Source organism: Lissotriton vulgaris, chromosome 2_1 (assembly GCF_964263255.1).
Source record: "Lissotriton vulgaris chromosome 2_1, aLisVul1.2, whole genome shotgun sequence".
In the NCBI taxonomy this organism is placed as follows: Eukaryota; Metazoa; Chordata; class Amphibia; order Caudata; family Salamandridae; genus Lissotriton; species Lissotriton vulgaris.
The window spans coordinates 2,040,228,570-2,040,250,570 of record NC_141687.1 but is presented as its reverse complement, the minus strand read 5'-3'; the positions used below and the strand labels follow the sequence as shown (position 1 = coordinate 2,040,250,570).

Below are 22,001 nucleotides of genomic sequence, written 5' to 3'. Positions count from 1 at the left end.
CATCAGTTCCAGAACATTGATGTGCATCTTCCGTTGCCGTAGCGTCCATAGGCCCTGCACAGTGTAATGGAGTACATGAGCTCCCCATCCCTGGAGAGAAGCGTCCGTCGTCAGGATAATCTGTGGCACAGGCTCCTGGAATGGTCGTCCCTTGCAAAGGTTTCGTGGATTCCACCAATACAGAGAGTTGTATGCCCGACCGCTCACCAACACTAGGTCTTTCAACTGCCCGTGAACCTGAGTCCACTGACGTGCAAGGCACTCATGAAGCGGACGCATATGTAGTCTCGCGTGCGGGACTATGGAGATGCAGGAGGCCATCATGCCTATCAACTGCATAAACACTCGCGCTGGAAGCGAGTGTTGAGGTCTGAATTTTTGAATCAGCGATTGAATGCTGCTGACCCTCACTGAATTCGGCTGTGCTGTGGCTGCCAGAGTGTTTATCGTCGCACCCAGATACTGCCGTATGTGGGCGGGCTGGAGGTGGGATTTTGGGTAATTCAGTGAGAATCCCAGATCGTGAAGGAGGTGAATGGTGTGGGACACGTGAGCGGCACACTGCTGGAGTGACTTCGCCTGGATGAGCCAGTCGTCCAGATAAGGGTTAACGTGGATGTTCCGTCTCCTTAGGTGCGCCGCCACTGTCGCCAGGCACTTTGTGAACACCCTGGGTGCCGTGGTGACTCCGAAAGGCAAAACCTTGAACTGGTAGTGTTGGTTTTGGATGGTGAACCGGAGGTACTTTCTGTGTGACGGGTGCAGTGGAATGTGAAAATTCGCATCCTTTAGGTCTAAAGTTGCGAGAAAATCCCCCTGACTGAGCAACGGGAGCACTTGCTGCAGGGTCAGCATATGGAAGTGATCCGAAAGGATGTACTGGTTGAGGGGCCTGAGGTCCAGGATGGGCCTGAGGGACCCGTCCTTTTTTGGTATTAAGAAGTACAGGGAGTACACCCCTGTGCCTCTTTCCTGCACAGGCACGAGCTCTATTGCTCCTTTTTGCAGCATGACGATGACCTCCTGCTGCAATAAGTGCAAATGCTCGGCAGACATAGGACGGTGTCTTGGGGGTATGTTGGGTGGAGTGGATGTTAACTCCAGACAATAACTGTATTGTATAAATGTTCTGACCCACCTGTCTGTGGTGATGGTTCTCCAGACCGGCAGGAACTGCTGAAGTCTCCCCCGGACCGGTGTTGTGTGGTCGGGGGGCAGTGACAAGGCGTCACTGTTTGTTGGTGGCAGAGGATCTGGAGTTGTTGTTTCCACGACCTCTGCCTTTGGCGCTGTTACCACGATATCCACCTCAACTCTTCTTGGTGTATGTGGACTGAGTGTTGCCCTTGTAGTACTGCGTGGTTTGTGAGAGCTGGCCTCTGGAAACGCCTCTGGTGCTTGAGCGACGAAAAGACCCACCCCGAAACTGCTGGGACTGGAGGGCACCCATGGATTGAGCAGTTTCAGTGTCCTTCCTAATCTTTTCTAAAGTGGTGTCAACCTCCGGGCCAAACAGGTGATCTGGATTCACTGTTTGATTAAGGATGGTGGTTTGTATCTCTGGCTTAAATCCAGAGATTCTCAGCCAGGCATGTCGTCTCAGCATAACACTAGTGTTGACAGCCCTGGCTGCAGTGTCAGCCCCGTCCAGAGCGCACTTAATGGAAGCATTAGAGATCAGCTTCCCTTCCTGAATAAGCATCTCAGCTGCCTCCTTGTATTCATCAGGCAGGTGCTGCAACAGGGTCTCCAGCGTGTCAGTGTGCCCCGTCATACCTCGCCAGAAGCGCTTGTGTATTGGAAATGCGCCAGATGTTGGCCGCTTGTGCTGCCACCCTTTCCCCTGATGCCTCAAAGACCTTAGATTATTTGTCTGGGGGAGGAGCATCACCCGTAGTCTGAGAATTAGCCCTCTTCCGGGCATTCTAGACGACAAGAAAGTCCAGAGGCAACTGTCATTTGATGTAGGTAGGATCAGTAGGCGCCGACTTATACTTTTTTTCAATCCTAGGGTTTATCACCCTCGCCCTGGTAGGCTCTTTAAAGATCTCTCCAGCATGTTTCAAGACACCTTTCAACTTAGGCAGAGTTTTGACAGTCCTCTCCGAGACTGAGGAGGTATCAAAAAGGAAATCGACGTCAACAGGGTCAGCATGGAGCTGGACGTTGTGATTTTTAGCTGCCCGTTCAATGAGGGCATTGAATGCTGCAGAGTCTTCTGTAGGAGACTTCTTCACAGAATATAGTTGAGAGTCATGTCCTGAATGAGGATCCCCCGGGTCAGCACCAGCGGCCCAGGGTTCATTGGTATCCTCAGGGTCAGTATAGACGGGATAGCTGTATTCATCCTCATCATCGCCCTCCCCAGCGTCCACATCAGAGTAAGTGGGCGAGACATTATGAGTCTGTGGAGAGAGTGGTTTCACCAAGACAGGAGTGGAAGCAGAGTCCTTCTTTTTCTTCAGAGGAATCTTGTAGGACTCCATTGGTTGTTCTGGGTCACTTTTTCCGCTTGTCGAGGGAAAGCCTGCCCGTTTCGGCATCAATAAAGTGTTCTCGCTGCTCGTCCACTGAAGGTCGTCGAGGCTTCGGGGTGGGTACCACCGTCGACTACTTCGGCGCAGAGGAAACCTTGTCGGGACGCTAGCGACCGCCTTAGGAGTGAAAGCCTTCGGCGCCACCTTTGGCGGCAACGTAAAGTGAATGGGCGTCGACGCCTTGTGAGGTTTATCGACCGGCTTCGGAGGCGGAGGATCCTTTGGTCCGACCGATGATGCCTTTTCCCTGATGCGCTGTAGCGAGTCCGTCACCTTCTTGGTGAAAGCGGCGGACGGGCGCGCCGGTTCGACAGGATCCCTCGAGGCCTCACCAGGAGTGGACTCTCGGGGTGCACCGCTCTTGGCCCTGTCCTGTTGACGCGGAGTCTCGAGAGCCTTCGAGTCACTGAGTCCTTTCTTCGGGTCACCGAGAGCTTTCTTCGGGTCACCGAGGCATTTGCTGGTGTCGACAGCCTTCGGCGCCGACGTACTCGGCTCGACCACCTTGACTTTAGTCTTCGGCGCGGCAGACTTCGTCTCGACGCCCTTGACTTGAGCCTTCGGCTCGACGACACCCTTCTGCTTCTTCGGCGCAGAGGGCTCCGAGGCCTTGGATCCGACCAAAGTGACGCGAACTTTCGGTTTCGAGGACGGCACCAGCGCAGTTTCTTGTGTCGAGACCGTAGGTTTCACTTTCGGTTTCGATTTGCCAGGGTGCGGCTCAACGTCAATGTCCGTGGCCGAGCCCGAAGGCGGGGCCGTAGAACCCATCGGAAGATCTTGGGTAAGGCCTAGTGGCGATCCCTCGACCTGAGCCTTATGAATAGGAGCGGCCCCAGCGTCAGTTTGAGGTAGCTCTTTGTCCGAGCTATCCTCCATGGCCCCGAGGGCACCGTCGTCGTCTCCTACCTCGACGACGACTTCTTCAGCTTCGAACATTTCGGCGTCCGCGTCGTAGTCGTAGTCGACGTCCGACGCGGGGTTCGACTCACTGATGTCCCTGATAGATTCTTCCTCGACGTCTCCTGCATCGAAAATGTCCACAGGCGCTGGTGCAGCTTGCTGGGCCTCCTGGCGCGCAGCTCGTCGAAGCTTAAGCGTCTTCTTGGACCTGAAGCGGGAAAAAGCCATGCACTTGGCTTCATCATGGTCCGGCGACAGACACTTGTTGCACACCGGGTGGACGTCGATGTGGGGATACTGCGAGTTGCAGACGGGACATCTCTTAAATGGACTACAGTCCATGATGAACAGTCGATAGGGTCTGAAGCGTCGACTGGGCCTTCCGCGTCGAGAGCACGCGGGAGTATGGAATCCGGCTCGGAACCGAGCTGGAAGAACTAAGAGCGAACGCAAGACTATTCCGACGAAAAACTAAAGACCTTTTGGTCTCAAGAAAGATTTTGTCTATTCCGACTAGAGGGAATCCAAAGACATCCGAACCCAATGGCGGAAAAAAAACAATCTGAGGATGGAGTCGATGCCCATGCGCACTGTAGTCCAGGGGAGGAGCCACCTATCTTGTGATACTTCGAAGACTCTTCCAGAACAACAATGTGCAATCATCCGGACCCAACACTAGGCAGCAATCTATGCACAGATATGAATTCAGCAGCCCACATGCCTCGAACAATAGAGCATATGGGAGCAACAATTATTTTGTCTGAAAATTTGAAATCAAAATTGGATTCATTAGAGAAGAGTATATCTAAAACTGCTGGTTTTAGAAAGACTCTGAATGTCTGTTTAAATTGTCGTATCGTTTTGAGAAGGAATTTAAATGTTGAAAGAGGTCTGGTAAATGGAGCAATAGGTCATGTTGTTGATTTTGTGAATTACAGAAATAGAGATGGAATTGCATTTTTAAAAATTAAATTTGATGGCATTGAGCAAGTACAACAAATCAGTCGTTGTTCTGCTAGATTTTTGCTTGTAAAAGACTTATATGTTCGCCGAAAACAGTTTCCTGTTTGTTTGGCATATGCAGTGACAATTCATAAATCTCAAGGTTTAAGTGTAGATAGTGCTTTGGTGAACATTGGAAGTTCTGTGTTTAAAGAGGGTATGGCATATGTGGCATTATCACGAGTCAGAACTTTATCAGGATTGTACTTGATTGAGTGTGATGAGACAAAGATTTGTGCAAATCTAGATTGTGTTAAAGAATACAATAGGTTAAGAAGAGAGTATGCTCCACATTTGCCACAATATCCTCTGTTTGAAAAACGTGTGGTAGGCCGAAAAAGAAGAAATGAGAATAATTGCAGTGAGGTAGTAGCAAAAAGACAAAAAGTAGATGAAACTGTAATTGTAAGCAGAAAGAAAAAGGATTCTGTTGAAGATGTTGTTGGATTTCAGTTTGAAAATCGTTCTGGTGTCAACTGCTATGCTAATGTAGTGGTTAATGTTTTTTTTCTTCAAACTTTACAAGAACAGATTGTTGAAAATCGGGATAAAAGATTCTGCTGTTTATTGAATTCTGTGTTTGAGAAATGTAGCAGTGATAGAGCAAAAATAGTGTTTCAGAAATTCGAAATCTTTTAGACATATGTTCTGGTCAAAAAAAATGTTCACAGGATATTCAGCAGGATTGTCAGGAATTTTTAATGTATATGTTTGGTGTACTGGAAGATGAAGGTGTAGATGTAGAAAATCTTTTTAGCCTTTCTTATCAATGGCAGCATGACTGCGACAATTGTAGTTTATCAAGTAGTACTAGAATAGACACTGAAAGATTTATATATTTGACTTTACCCGACTGCAAATCAGTGTCTTTTAATAATCTAGTTAAAGCAGCTGATCATAATATGGTGTGTACCCAATGTAAGTGTGCAATGCTGTCCACATTAATTATACAAACTTATGGTCAGTATGTAATTTTAATGTTCCAACGATGTAGACCTGATGGAACTAAATTGACAACTTCTATTAAAAATGTTGTGGCTTCTCAGTTATCAATTTCAAGAAGAACCTTTGCAACTGTAGCTATTATTTATCATGACGGTCTTTCGACAACATCAGGGCATTATACAGCTTATTTAAAATGTCGAAAAGGCTGGACTTACTGTAATGATACTCATTTGACTTTCAAACAAAGTTTGCCTTTTGACTTAAAAAATTCTTACCTAGTGTTTTTAGAACCGAAATTTAAGTAAAGGTAATTGGCCTATGAAGACGGGAGCAGTTAATAAAAGTTAGTCTGCTGTTTAAAATGATATTGTGAGTAAAAGTGATCCAGATAATATAAGAATTCTAGTTCTCATATAGGTACTGTAAGTGGATCTCATAGTAAGTGATATCAGTATTGTAGGAAATGTTGAATATGAGTGAGCCAGAGATGGAAATATGAATATTTAAACATTGTGAAAATGTTGTATGAGCTTTTCTTTCAGAACGTCGGGAAAACGGTAATTTCAGAGTTTGTTTTGAGTAATTTGAAAACATACTGATACATCTGACACTATTTGGCCTTAAGGAAAGGTGAAGGAATGAGCAAAGAGTGATGACTCAACACAAGGAGGAAATGAAAACATTGAAACATATTTCAGATGTTCTTGGAGCTTTTCTTATAGAAAGTCGATGAAATGGAAGTTTTAGAGAACAGCAGAGTATTTTCCAACGAAAAGGACCTTCATCATGTACTTTTTGGCTTAAAAGAAAAGTAAGTGAATCAAAGATTAGTGTACATATGTGCTTTTTAAGTTTATATGTTTTTTTTAAAACACAATCTTTTAGATTGTGTGTTTTTTTTCCCGCTATCATATGATGAATAGTTTGAACTCCCTGTTTTTAGTGAAATTCAATATATTCTGAGAACAGCAAAAAAAACATGTTGTACAAGTTATTCTATAGTTTGTATTGTGTAATTTATATAGTATTCCCATTGTCTCACTCTCACTTTCCTTTTTCCACCCTCTTTCAACTCTTTACTCACTCACACTGCCTTTCTCTCACTCTGTTTCACCCCGTTCCTTTACGCCACTTCTTTCACAACCCCTCATTCCCATTTCAACTGTCTGCATTCCCTCTCTCCCTTGCACCACTTTTCAGCTTTCAGTCTCTGTGCTTTACTTCCCTTTTCCATCTTTTCCTCCTTTGCTCTTTTAGTAATTCCTCTTTACTCACTCACCTCTTTTGACGCACTCTGTCACTATAACTCACCCACTCTCCCTCACTTATCTTTCTTTGCTCCTTTCTTTTGTCCTCTTCTCTTTCTTTTTCGTTCACTACCTCTATGTCTTCAGTCCCTCACTCTCCTTGTGTTATGCTCACTTGTGTTTATCTACCTTCTATCATTTCTCTTACAACAACTTCACTGCTCCTCTCTCATCGTTCTTCACCCCAGTTCTTTTACTCCGGTTCCATTACTACCCCTCATTTCCTATCTTTCAGTGTCCTTCTCTTTACTTTCATCACCGAATCACATTCTCTCAGTACCACTGCTTTAGTCCTCTTCCCCTCTCTTTCCTTCTTTTGCTCCCTTACTCATTTTCCTTTCCTCACTCAGTCCTTCCCTTAGTCCCTCTGTCTGCTAACTTCCTCATTCCTTTTCCCTCAATCCTTCTATATTATCTTCACTCCCTTCATCCCTTCACTCTGTGACCCCCCTTCACTCACTCTCAGTCATCTTCCATTCCTCATTCTCGTAAATGCATCCTCAGACTCCTTTCTCTCTCAATCATTCCCCTTTTATTTACTCCTCTTTCCTGATTTAGTTTTGCTAACTCACATTCTTTTAGTATCGTACTTACCTTCAGTTCATTTCTCTCTTCTTCTCTTCCTCTCTGTCACTGAATGTATCTGCCTTACTCTTAGTAATTTGCTCTCCTTCTATTTCTTTTTCCCTCTTTTTGTCCTTCTACATTACTTTATTTCCCTTTCTGTGTCCTTCACTCTTACTTTATTTCTTAGTACACTTTTATGATTATTAACCTCTTGACCTGTCTCTTCTATTTTAAAATATATATTATACTAATATAACTTATTTTTTCTTCTCTCTTTCACAGTCACAAAGTGTAGTAAAAACATGTAATTAAGTTTACGTTAATTATATGATAACTGTGACTAAAAAAATGTAGTTTGTCATCACCCTTTCTTTTAACCTCACTACTATTCTCTCACCCTACCTCACCCCCGTTTCCTTACTCTGCTTCCCTCACTTATTCTTATCCTCCATGTTTACTCCTTTTTCCCTTACTCTCCTACCACATTCAACTTCTTTCAGTCCCCCTGCTTTACTTCCCTTACCCTCTGCTCCCTTCCTTCGCTCCCTCACTCATTCCCTTACTCACTTACTCCACTCCTCCCACTCCTTCTCTCAGTCCCTCTGTCCTCACAGTTCCTCACTCCCATTCCCTCACTCCGTCTCTTACCCTCACTGTCTCTGTCCCCTCACTCGGTCACTACTCTTTCGTCATGCTCACTCCCTATAACTCTCCGACACTCCCTCACTTACCTTTCTTTGCTGCTTCACTCAGTCCCTTTCTGTCACTCCTTCCTTTACTCTCTCTGTCCTTTCTCTCTATCACTCCCCATGTCTTACCCTTATTCACTGTTATCCACCCTCTTTCACCCCTCTTTACTTACACTCAAAGCTCTTTTCTCACCCTCCCTCGCCGCTGTTCCTTTACTCCGGTTCCGTCACTACCCCTCATTCCCCATCCTTTACTCTCCTTCCCTTTACTTTCAACACCCACTCACATTCTCCCAGTACCTCTGCTTTAGTCTTCTTCCTCTCTCTTCCCTTCTTTCGCTTTCTTATTCATTTTCCTTTTCTCACTTACACCCTCTTACACCTCTCTGTCTTACTATCTATTACACAGTCCCTCTGTGTTGCTCCCTCTAGCTCTCTTTCTCTTATCACTCTCTCTGTCCCCTTCCCTCATGCTCACTCCATTATTTATTTTGTATTTTTTTTGGGGTGCGCGCCCCGGTGCGCGTACCGGTACGCATATTCTGGAGGAATGCGCTTACCGGTGCGCTCACCGGTACGCGCACCGGGAGCGCTCCAGGGCAAATTTTCTTTTTTTTTAAACATAAATATACATAAAAAAAATAGTATTACATAAACATACAATATAAGATTCATTATAAAAAATATTATATTTCATAGCTATAGAAATTTGCTATTAAAAAACCTTTGAAATTCACTGAAAAAACCATAGGTTTCACACCAGTTATAGTTAGGAATTAGCATTTAAAAAACCTATCAAATTCACTGAAAAAACATAGGTTTGACACCAGTTATAGTTAGCTGGAAATTTTACTGACATAAAACCATTGAAATTCCCACGTTATAGTTAGTTGGACTCACTATAACTTGCGCGCCTGCAATGCACTGCTGATGACGTCACATATTACATCACTCATGACATGGTCAGTGACATTACTCATGACATCACTGATGACACCATCCTTCTGACAGAGTGACAGACCTCCTTTCAGTGTAATGTAACCCTTGAAACACATATTCAAAAATAGAAACTAACATTTTCAAAAAAATGGAGATACCCATACCAGTTACAACAACCAATTCAGTAATTCCACCATCTATATACACATCCACTCATTCACCAACAGTTCTATATAGTCACTCATACATATACTCACTCATCATATGTAGTGATACACTTATACATCCTGTTACACACCGACAGTCATCCAAAAGTTACACACATACTCACACATGCAAATAAACTATCGAACATCCATTTATTTGCATATACAGCTATACACACACTACCACCTTACTTCTAAGGAAACTTACACATACTTACTCTCTTAAACCATCACTTATAGAAACACATACTTATTTAAACAGGAACTCTTACAATCTCTCACTCTCACATATACTCACTTATATACATCAATACTCACATATACTAGATTAAAACATATGTAGTTACTGATAAAGACATTAGTGAGACAGTCATTCACTCACCAACACACATATACACACTCATCCACCCATACAGTCCTGCACATATGCTGTCTTCAAAACACATACAAACAGTGGGTCAGTCATTGATGCATCTATGTGCTAAGTAACACCCCCACCAAACCATACAGACACTCATACTGATACTAAAAAAAACATCTAATAACCCATATACACACACATGTAGCTACTCACCAACCCATGCAGCAACTTATACACAAAGTGAAACACTGATACAAACATTTAAATATTTAAACAATACTCGCTAATATTTGTATTCACTAAGATACACTTAATAAGCCATTTAACCAATCAATTTTTTTTTTAAAACATCCATTAAGACACTTATTTAAACATTTATTCATCCATCAACCTTTACATATACATATATAAAACATATTTATTTTTCAGAAAGACACACATTCACTGGATGGTGTCATGAGTGATGTCATGAGTGATGTCACTGACCATGTCATGAGTGATGTAATATGTGACATCATCAGCAGTGCATTGCAGGCGCGAAGTTATAGTGAGTCTAACTAACTATAACGTGGGAATTTCAATGGTTTCATGTCAGTAAGATTTCCGGCTAACTATAACTGGTGTCAAACCTATGGTTTTTTCAGTGATAGATATATATATATATATATCCAGCATACTCCACCCACTTTTTGCCAGGATAGTCGCCAAGAATGGAACACGGACCTACAGTTCAGTGCAAGTAATTTCTTTATTTCTCCATTTAAACACAGCAAGCATTACGCGTTTCAGCCCTGAAGGGCATTGATCACATGACGCGCTCCACAGCCTCAAACTGCTTTTTCTACCATTTTTTCTGATATTTCTTAAAGTGACATGTGCTCAATACAAAAGTAGTCATAGATATAGACAAAATACTTTGTTTGCAGCCCTGGGTTTGCCATCAAAGTTATGCACTGCAGTTTTGAATTACTTGTTGTTTTGATTGCATCCTGGTATAAATACCATTTTGAAATAATTTAAGTTGAAAATACCGCGTTTCCTCTGTGTGAGTCTGCTGCTATTTCATGACGACACTTTAACAATGTAAAGATATTTATAAAATATCTTACAATTATCTTTATTTAACAAAAATATATTATCTTCAAGGTAGCGTAATTACTGCTTACAAACAATTGCCTAATTCATGTATAATACATCTGGTACAAGAGTTAACAATAGCGTTACCTGGTAAAATATATATATATATGAAAATAAGCCAAACTATATATTTTAGCCCTTATAAAGCAGGGATTATTGAAACCTGAATAACAAAATATAAAATAACAGACCTTTGCATCAACAGTCCTGCTACGATGGAATACTATCAAGAATCAAAATACTCTGTATTTCTAGGGAAGAGTATGTTAAGAATGAAAGTATATTATTTTACAATTATTGAAATGTTATGATTTATATTGACACAGTCAATTATGTTTTACTAACGCAACATATGACGCTAAATCGTGTACATCATACCTGTGTAAGATAAAGGCCTGGTGTTGGTGATTTGACGTGCTTTCATTGCCTGCTGCTGTCTTTCAAGAGCTGCTAACATGTCGCCCAAGTCGAGCTGCACAGGGGTTTTACTCTTCTTACCAGATGCCTTTGAGAGAGCTTCCTGTGAATGATATACTAAAGTATCAAAACAAAGAAGTGCTTGATATTTTTCTGATCAACCACACAAACATGAGTTCACAGATTTAGGAAACGGAAGCCATGCACAAATTACTAAAGGATATTTGGGTATGTGTGAAGGACAGTGTGCAGCTGACTGGAGTAGGCAATACATTAAATGAATTAAAATAATGAAAAATCAATTCATAAATCTGCTGTAGCAATGCAATTATAGTTTAAATATTCCTGGTATATAGATGTTCATTTTGTAGCAGCTGATGCACATCAGAGTAGACAGAAAAGTCGTTTTTGATAACAGAAAAGATCACCAGCAACAGTAAACACTAATGTTTGAAATACTTACACTGCGGATATCTAATGCTATTATTTCCTACTCTTTCGGTCTTATAACAGTTAAATGTGGTTGATGTGCAATGGAACACAATGTTATGCTTTAGAGAGGAAACATTTGCCTCATGTAATCTCTTGGTGCCAAACTGTCCTCCATGTAGCAGAAGTGACACAGAAACGCAACCTTTAGCTCTTTCTGAACAACAGATGGCCAGTATGTCTAAGCTGATGGGTGAGCTGTCTGAAAGTGTGTTCATGTTGAGTAAAGGGTTGAGCAGCCCTTGTGCTGCAGAAGAAACAAAACAAACACAGAGGTAGATAACATGGAACAAATCAGTTATTAGGAGAACATTACTCGGACTAAAAAAAATATAACCAAACGTGCAATGCTTAGTGAGTCAAAGACAGCTTTAATTTGACAAGCCGCTCTAGAAGTAACCAATACAATCTATTGACATATTACCAATTCTCTTGAAATCACATTTAATTTGAATTAGAGTCAATACTTATTATATAATAGAATGCCCATGTTAAGTGTCGGCATACTCTGGTTCAGATACAAGCAGGCACACTTTGGGAAGGATTCCTGGTGGTGGCTCCAGATGGGGAGTGAGTACATTATACGATAGAAAGTAGTCTTAATAGTTTGAACGGCGTGGATTCCATTGACAGAGGAGTTAATCACAGTTCCCCAGTCTTTTATTGTATTAAATGGGCTACAAGGTGGACATTGGGCTACAAGGTGGACATTGGGCTACAAGAAGCATGCCCGCCATAGACAAGTAGAGCTATAAAACATTTCAACACTGTCACAGGCTGGACACTGAAATTGCAGGTATAGATCTTAAGTACAGGAGGAAAGGAAGGCTCCTTCTTGTACCCACTGTGCCATCCTGCACATAATAGGACACTGGAAAGCTGTTGAGTGTCTCCTCAAGAGGGTCTCAGTTAAATGTAAATGTAAATGTAAATGTATAGGCATTTATATAGCGCACTACTTACCCGTAGGGTCCCAAGGCGCTTCGACCGCTGCGAAACCCTTCCTGGCTTCCCTTAGAGATGGTCCCTTATTGGGTATCTCCAGGGTGAGACCAGGCATCCCCGGCGGTCTGGTGGGGCCGTTAGTGAAGATGAGGCAAGCTAATGCCCAGAGTTGCCGAGTGTGATCGCTGATCAGAGTGGGCACCGAGGCGAGAGAATTATCGAGTCCGCTGACCCTGGTCCAGAAACCTGCCACGCCGGGAATCGAACCCTGGTCCCTGCCGCGCCGGGAATCGAACCCTGGTCCCGGGCCGTCCTCCGCTCTCGGGTCTGCCGCCTCTAACCAGTGAGCCACACTACTTCACTTCAGTTAGGAGGAGAAAAAACAAAAAAGGGTAAAATACAATCCTTGGTATTTGTGTAGCTATTGATTATTGATTTAAGATGAAGAACCTATTCCCTCTGAACTAAAGACAATGTAAGGGCCAAGCAAGGATGTCCAGAGTAGATCCAGTGGAGGTTCCAACTAAAGGAAACACGAAAACACGGCAAATATAGCAAGAGAAAATACGAAAAAAAAGGCAATGAGATGCACCCATCAGTTATAAATGTGCCCTCATATACAATTCAAACTGACATTACAGGAGAATAGTACATCATCATGGAATGGGAATCTCCCAAAGAATTCACTGTACAGATCATCTTGGAAAGGTCGGTTTATACGACTTGTCCACATCCCTTTTCAGAAACACATGGCCTTCATTTGGTACGTCAAGTTGAAGTTTGACATCCTATGCCCAGCTCTGAACTCTACTGGCCCACTGTGGCCCTTATCGCTGACCGCCACATACTTTGCAAAACATCCCTCTAGTTCTCCATGAGCAAAAAAACAAGAGTGTGAGCACATGGAGTGCTGCATAAAGCAACAAACAGTCTGACAGTGTGAGGAGCGCACAGTTTGCAATCTTTGGTAAGATCTCGGCAAAGACATAGCAGTATGTCCCCTTCCTGAAGCTACAGGCTTACAACTGAACAAACGGCGGACTAAAATGGGAGCATAAACTGAAAAAATATCTTCCCAAGAAGGCTTAAGAATAATCTTTCCTGTAGAACAGAAATGTAAGATCTTGAAACTTCAGAGAAATATAAATTTGCTGAACCTCATATTCTGGTTGCCACTGAACCATAGCTGGCAGAGGTTCAGATGGAAGTTGATAACGATCAGAACCACATGGCTTCAGTTGGGATGAACACAAGATAGAATGAATCTAAGATACAGGGCAATTGAAACTGAAAAGCTACAGGATTTATCTGAGGAGTTATAACAAATGGACCAAAAAATGTTGTCAAAATTTAATTAGAAGTGTATGACTAGGAACAAAACGAGAAAGCAACCAAAGGCTATCAAAACTTCTCTCGAGAAAGCAGAAGCAAAAGGAGAATAATTTGATTGTGATTTATCGGCATATTTCTTCAATATGACCTTGGAATGGCACACCCTTTCAGAAACAAGTTGCCCATGCCTCTGTAATTTATTCAAACAATCAGTACCTGCTGGAACCAAAGGCTCGGTACAAGAAGGGAAAACTCTTGGATGAATTCCTTTCTTATGCAAGAAGGGTTAAACCTTGGATAGCACTAAGAGTTGCATATTTATAAGAATAATTCACAACTAGTAAACAGGAAGCCCAATTATCAAAAGTTACATCAGAGCAGCATCACGAATATTGCTCAAAACTCTGATTAGGTCTCGATTTTTCCCCATTTGCCTGAGGATAGCCAGAAAAAAAACAGAACTTGCTCAACTAGCAATACCTTAAACAGAGCTCTCTAAAAATGTGAAATATATCGAGTAATTCCATCTGAAATGATAGAATGAGGTGATCCATGAAGCTAATAAGTAATAGTTAAAAAATATCTGCCCTTTTTTTCTTCACTTGGTGGATTTTTTTTTTTTTAAGTGGCTATCTTTTAAAAAGTTTCTATTCTAATCATTATTGCATAATACCATTCTGAAGGCGGAAGATCCATGATTAAATCTGGAACAATCGGGGGAGTAGCTACGCGCCTGATCAAGATGGCTGCGTGAGCTCTCGTCTGCTACGGGACCCTTTCCCCGGCCTCATCATCCTGTATATTATCCTGCCATCTGAGCCTGAGGATGGCTCGCTGAAGGTACGCAGGTTACCGGGAGCAGAGTTTGCCTCTCCGGTGACGCGCAAGCCCGAGATATGGGCCGCGCAGTTCCGGGCCTACTCTGGGCCTGCAGCCGGGGACTAAAGTTGAAAGGCGGCCGCCGCACAGTGCCAAAACAGCGGGAGCCCGAACCGGAAGTCGCCGGTCGGGTCAACCCCCGAGCAGAAACAGCAAGCAGGAGGCCGGGGAAGTGAGCGGCGGGGGGGGGGGGGGCGAGCAGGGGGAACGGCATTGGTGAAAAGGGGTCCCCCCCCCTCTCCTCTTACGCTATTGTCAGGGGGCGACCAGGAGAGAGCCTGATCAACTCAAAGGTGCTTCTTTGGATTAAGAAGCAGAGGAGAGCTGGGATTGCTGGAGTGCTATGGCCTGGGGCCAGGGGTGCCTGTTGCCACCGTGAGGGGGAGACAATAAGCCAGGAGACAGACCTTGAGAACCACACCGGGGGGCCTTTGGACAACTCGAGAGGCCTGGGCCAACGTGTGGACCTGGATAAAGAGGCCCAGACCGGAAGCAACATATTGTTGGGGAAGGGCTGGTGTGCCAGGACCTGGGCCATGGTCGGTTGCCTTTTGCCACCCCCTCCCCCGGTGAGTATAGGAATACTGATCCTGGGTGGTCCAGTGATCCAACGCACGTGCCCCGGGCAAGGCTGGGAAGAGATACCCCCGACTGCCCCCTGGGCCGAAACTGGGGAAGTGGTGAGAGTGGAGTGCGAAATGGCGACTAAACCTGATGTGGAGAAGCAATCGTCCAGAATATTGAGGGGGCCGAAACAAGTGCAGTTGAATACACTTTACTGCTACACGATGCCAAAAAGCTCCCCGTCCGATTCAAGGCACGGCACGTTGAGCAGAAGAGACTCAGCGGGACCTGGGACGGACTTGACGTTGTCGGATGTCATGGAGGCAATAACAGGAATTAAATCCTCCCTTGGGCAACAGATGGCGGCGCAGGACACTAAACTTGACACAGTCTCGATAGAGATTAACCTCATATGTGCAGACCTCTCCAAGGTTAACGAAAAGGTGAAATCCTTGGACATCAAGATGGCTAGTTTGGTGGAGGATGTGGCACAGCTACAGCAGGACGTTGGTGCACTTCAATCTTCCCGCAGCCTCATGGAGCGTAAGCTGGTAGAATATGAAGGGAGGGCCATACGCAACAATATCCGCATCTTGGGAGTTCCGAAAAAAATCGGAGAGCCTGGCCCCTGACCTGTTCGTGAAATATTTAATCCTCTAGCACCTCAAGCCCAAAGGGATCAGAAAATTCTTCACTATTGAATGTGTGCATAGAGTTCCGGGTGGAAGACCGCGGCCTGGACCGGGTAATATAAATATGCCATGATGTTCCCGGCCCGTCTGCGGGTGGAAGCAGGGGGAAGGCCTTGGTTTTTTGATAACCTAGATGTTGAATCTGACTGGATTGACAGCCGTCCCCCTGATGGCTCTGGGTCTGGAGTTCAGGATGGCGAGGATGCGGCCGTTGAACAGGACTGAAACCTTTTATGACCACTTGGTTGGTCGGCGCACTGTAAGGTATGGGGGTGAAACCCGGCTGTCGGACTAATACGATCTTCCCGGAGGGCTTGGAACTGCACCTATTCTTGCAAGCTTGGATGAACAATTGTTTCTCTTGACTATGGGGTTGGGGAGGCGGGAACGGGAAGCTGACATCCTCCCTTTTTACTACATTTAGTAGAATAGTAGTTTTGTGTGTAGGGCGACAGGCACAGTTGGGGATGGGCGAATGCAGTGTGCAGGGTTGCAGGGAGGGTGGGAGGGGGCTAGGGGTGGTATTGCGTTGTTGATCAAAGTTCGTAGAGATTTTTGCAATGTTGTTTCTTTGCTTTTTCTCTCTTTTTGCATCAGGTGACAACGCTATGATTGTAATGTATCCATACTGGTTCAATGTCGAATGTTAGTCGGGGATCGGGGATAAAAGTGCCAAGTTGGAATGTGAACGGCCTGGGAGACAGAATTAAGAGAAGGATAGTTTTCCTTCTGGGCCCCGTGCCCTGGCCCATTGGCCGCCCCGCTCCCCCCTCCCAGCTGCTCCTCCCTCCCACTTCGCCTCATATGGAGGGCGCCGCACGGAAGCGCAGCAGACGCGCGCAGCGGGCTCGCCGCTGGCGCGCCAAAGGCAAGCCCGTCTCCGCCCGTCCGCGCCTGGAGCGGGCCCAGCGCCAGAACCTCTGTACCCCGCGCCCCCGCACCACCAGACTGCACTACGACTTCAGCACCCTCCACGCACTCAACACCGGACGAGACCACCCCTGCTACCGGGCCACCCCGAAGCGCACCCAAGGGCACTTCGCCTGCCGGAACTGCAGATACACCAGCATCCAGCCCTACAAACCACCAGCCAGCGAACCAAACCAGCTACGATGCATCCTCCTCAACGCCAGCTCCGCTCGCAAGCACGCCATCGAACTCTGGGACCTCCTAGACTCCACCGCTCCCGACGTCGCCTTCCTGACGGAGACCTGGCTGAATGCCACCTCAGCAACAGACATCGCCATAGCCATCCCACAGGGCTACAAGATCTCTTGCAGAGACCGCACCAACGGAGTTGGAGGGGGAATCGCCATCATCCACAAGGACACCCTTAGAGTCTCAACCAACACTAACGATACCCTCACCAACGCCGAGCACATGCACTTCCAGATCCACACCGACCCCAGCACCACCCTCCGAGGAACTCTAGTCTACAGACCACCCGGACCACGACCACAGTTCTGCGATACCATCGCCGGCCTCGTCAGCACCTACGCCCTCGCCTCCACAGACTACATCCTCCTCGGGGACCTGAACTTCCACCTAGAGAACAACGACGACTCCAACTCCATCGCCCTGATCGCCAACCTCGCCAACCTCAGACTCAAACAACTCGTAACGACACCCTCCCACGCCGCTGGACACACACTGGATCCCATCTTCTCCACAAGCCCCCACGTCTCCTACAACCACACCACCGAATCCCACTGAACCAACCACAGATGAGTCCACTTCACCTTCAGGAAACCCACCGCACCAAACAGCTACCACGCCGCTGCTGGGGCAAGGTCACCAAGGACCAACTGACTACCACCCTCGCCCTGAGAACACCCGCCGATCCCACCGACCCAGACACCGCCGCAACCAACCTCAAAAAATAGATCAACGACTGCGCCAACACCCTCGCCCCTCTCAAGACCTCCACTACTAACCACACCAACATGAAAGCCGCCTGGTTCACCGAAGACCTCCTAGCCTCCAAGCACACCTGTCGGAGGCTGGAGAAGAAATGGCTCCACGACCAAACACCAGACAGCCACACAGCCCACAAAAGCGCCACTCGCAGACACCACTAACTCATCAGGACCACCAAGAGGACCGCCTTCAAGGACCGGTTAGACAACAACGCACACAACACCAAAGAGCTCTTCAGCATTGTGAAAGAACTCTCCAACCCCAGCTCCAACAACACTCTCTTCCATCGCAAGATCACCAACATCTACGACAGCTTCAAATCCCACACCCCCACACCCACCACCCCTGCGATCACCAACCACACATGCCGCCTGACCGCTTGGTCTCACGTCAGCGACGAAGACACCATCAAAACCATGAACTCCATCCACTCTGGATCCCCATCCGACCCCTGCCCTCACCAGGTCTTCAACAAAGCCAGCACAACCATCGCACCCCACCTCCGGAAAACAATCAACAGCTGCTTCGAGACAGCAACCTTCCCGGTAAGCTGGAAGCACGCCGAGATCAACGCCCTTCTGAAGAAACCCAAGGCGGACCCCAAGGACCTCAAGAACTTCCGGCCCATCTCCCTGCTCCCGTTATCGGCAAAAGTGACAGAGAAGATTGTCAACAAACAGCTGACCCGTTACCTCGAAGACAACATCCTGGACCCATCCCAATCTGGCTTCCGCAGCAACCACAGCACCGAGACCGCCCTCATCGCCGCCACCGACAACATCAGGATCATGATGGACAAAGCAGAAGCAGCCGCCCTCATCCTCCTGGACCTATCAGCTGCCTTCGACACGGTCTGCCACCACACCCTATCAGCGCGCCTCCATGACGCCGGAATTCAAGAGAAGGCCCTGGCCTGGACAACATCCTTCCTCTCCGGCAGAACCCAGAGCGTCCTTCTCCCTCCCTTCCGCTCAAGAACCACCAAGATCATCTGCGGCGTCCCACAGGGATCCTCCCTCAGCCCGATGCTGTTCAATATCTACATGGCTCCACTTGCCCACGTCGCACGACAACACAGCCTCAACATCATTTCCTACGCCGACGACACCCAGCTGATCATATCCCTCAACGAAGACTCCAACACCGCCAAAGCCAACCTCCACAGAGGAATGAAGGCCGTCGCCAACTGGATGAAGGACAGCAGACTGAAGCTGAATTCAGACAAAACGGAGGTCACCCAGGCCCTCATCACCAACAGACTCGACTACGGGAACACCCCCTACCCAGGAACAACAGCCAAGCTCCTGAGACTACTACAACAAATCCAGAACGCCTCAGCACGACTGATGCTCGACATCCCCCGACGCAGCCACATCGCACCCCACCTGAGAGGCTTGCACTGGCTCCCAGTCAACAAGAGGATCACCATCAAACTCCTCTTCCACGCACACGCACACAAAGCACTACACAACACCGGACCATCATACCTCAACAACCGACTCAGCTTCCACACCCCCAACCGCAACATCCGCTCTCCCACCCTCGCCACAGTTCCCCGTTTCCGGAAAACCACCTCCGGCGGCAGATCCTCCTCCTACCTCGCCGCCAAGACCTGGAACGATCTCCCTGCCTGCCTACGACAGACCCAGGACTTGCTGGCCTTCAGAAGACTTCTCAAGACCTGGCTCTTCGATCAGTAGCAGCCCCCCCTCCCCGGAGACCCTCACGGGTATGTAGCGTGCTTTATAAATGCATGATTGATTGATGGTTGCCCAGTTGATTAGAAGACACTCCCCGGACGTAGTATTATTACAGGAGACCCATCTTATTGGTAATCGTTGCATGGCCCTTCATAAAGGGGGTTATAAGTTGATGGCACATGCTGGGTTCACCACAGGGTCTAGGGTGGGGTTGGGATATTGGTTAAGAACTCTTTTCCCCTAACCATTCAAGCTACGTGGTCTGACCAGAGAGGCTGTTACATTGGTGTATCAGGGCAGTGGGAAGGGAAGACAGTCACTTTCGTGTCCATATATGTCCCGCCCGGCCTTCAATCTGATACTTTCCGGGACCTGGGTGTGATCTTCCTGGCTTTGCTTTTGGGCCTTCTGGTGCTGGGGTGAGACTTTAATGCAGTGGTGGACGGGGAGGCGGACAGACACCCAGCCAAGTAAATGTAAATGTACATGTATTTATATAAGTGGCTTCCAGACTTCCTAGAAATGACGAGGCTTGTGGATGGCTGGAGGATACGTAACCCAACAGGGGTACACTATACGCATGTGTCCGCTGCGCACCACAGCATGTCTAGAAGTGACGATATTCCTTTACCCGGCGGCCCAGGCTGCCGTGGTTAGGGAGGCGCGACACCTGAGGAGGGGGGTCTCAGACCACTCTCCCATATGGCTTCAGCTGGAGGTTGGCCAGTTTGCAGAGGGTAGAGAGGCTCCTATTAATGCATGGCAGCTGAATGACCCAGTCACCAAGAAAGAGATTGTTAAGATCACAGATCGATATTTCCAAGAGAACAGCGGCACAGTGGACTTGTCGCAGACCCTGTGGGAAGCGTACAAGACCGTCATTCGGGGGGGGAAGTACTGTAATTGGTAGCAGAGAAGAAAAAGAAGCGCCAAGCGGAAATGGAAAGAGTGGAGGCAGAAGTGATCAAGTTAGGCGAAGAGGTAGCTAGGGCAGCAACTCCTGAGAGTATGCACTTCTTAAAATTGCGACAAGACGATTATAGAGGCCTCGCAAGAGACAAGGCCATAGCTCAGAACGCCGAAACTCAGAGCAGAATATACGAGCATGGGGAGAAGGCCGGTAAATTGATTGCGTGGCTTGAGAAGGTAGAGTGGGCATCAAGACTGGTGCCAGAACTACTGGGAACGGACTCCACGATAGTCACCGACCCACAGGCAGTTGCGGATGAGTTCGCTGAATATTATGGCGGGGTTTATACCTCAGCCGGAGGGTACACAGAGGAAGACAATAGTATGATTAGGGAAATCTGAATGCACACGCTTTCAGATGAAAACCGGGAATATTTAGATTCCTCCCTCACGGAAGACGAAGTGGCGCAGGCCATCAGAGGGGTGCACTCCGGAAAGGCTACCGGCCCGAACGGAATTCCTATAGAAATGTATTAACTAAGTGCTAACAAGCTCGCCCCGTTTCTCTGCCTTATGTTCTTGGAGAGTAGAGAGAGGAGCCAGCTCCCATATGACCAGCGGGTGGTCAACATTGTGGTCATCCACAAGGTGGGTAAACCCAAGACGCTCTGTTCCTCATACAGACCGATCTCGCTGCTAAACGCAGAGCCCAAAATCCTCGCGAAGTTGCTTGCGATGCGATTGATCAAGGTAATCACCACCTTGATACACACGGATCAATCCGGGTTCTTGCCCCATCGTAATGCGGCCCTCAATTTGCGCAGACTGCATGAGATACTGGGTAGGTCCCAGACTATCCAGGAACTGGCGGTATTGGTCTCCTTAGACTCCACCATGGCATTTGATAGAGTTGAGTGGCCCTACCTATTTGCAGTACTGGAGAAGATGGGCTTTGGTCTGGAGTTTGTTAACTGGGTACGTCTACTGGACGCAAATCCCCTAGCTAGAGTAGTTGTAAATAATCACAAGTCTGCAGACTTTCCTCTCGGTAGAGGCACGAGACAAGGGTCCCACCCGCTTTTGTTTACTCTTGCCCTTGGCGGCGTGGGTCCGGTGGGACCGTTCGATACGAGGCCTGCGGTGGACGTTGGACTGGGAGGACAACATTTCGTTATATGCTGACGATATCCTGCTTCACCTTACCAACCCCAGGGGATCCCTGAGTTGCTTTCTGGGTGTGCTAGCTATATTCGGGAGGTATTGCGGTTTTGCAATAAACTGAGCGAAATCAGTGCTCTTCGTCCTTAGGGGTGATCCACCAATACTACCGCAGGCCTGCCCAATACAAATTGAGCCGTTGGGGTTTAGATACCTCGGTATCTATGTCATGCTCGCCGCGAAGCTAAGGTATGCTAATAATTTAGGCCCCCCTTTGACCTGTTTTCGGAGTGATATGGAGCGCTGGAAGGGTCTTCCGCTCTCCCTCCTGGGCAGAGTAGTGCTTTTTAAGATGATGGCCCGTCCTCAATACTTGTATGCACTCCAGAATGCAATGGACCCAGTA

At 46.8% G+C, this 22,001-nt stretch overlaps 1 protein-coding gene across 4 annotated transcripts in view; it reads right to left on the bottom strand.

The window, feature by feature from the left end:
* Nucleotides 1–22,001, bottom strand: part of SECISBP2L (SECIS binding protein 2 like) — an 877,433-nt gene that overhangs the window by 496,196 nt on the left and 359,236 nt on the right. For all 4 annotated transcript variants that reach the window (XM_086958273.1, XM_086958272.1, XM_086958274.1 and 1 more), the window contains exon 11: nucleotides 10,972–11,113. In XM_086958273.1, coding sequence (XP_086814399.1) covers nucleotides 10,972–11,113 — 142 coding nt within the window. The remainder of the gene's footprint in view (nucleotides 1–10,971; nucleotides 11,114–22,001) is intronic.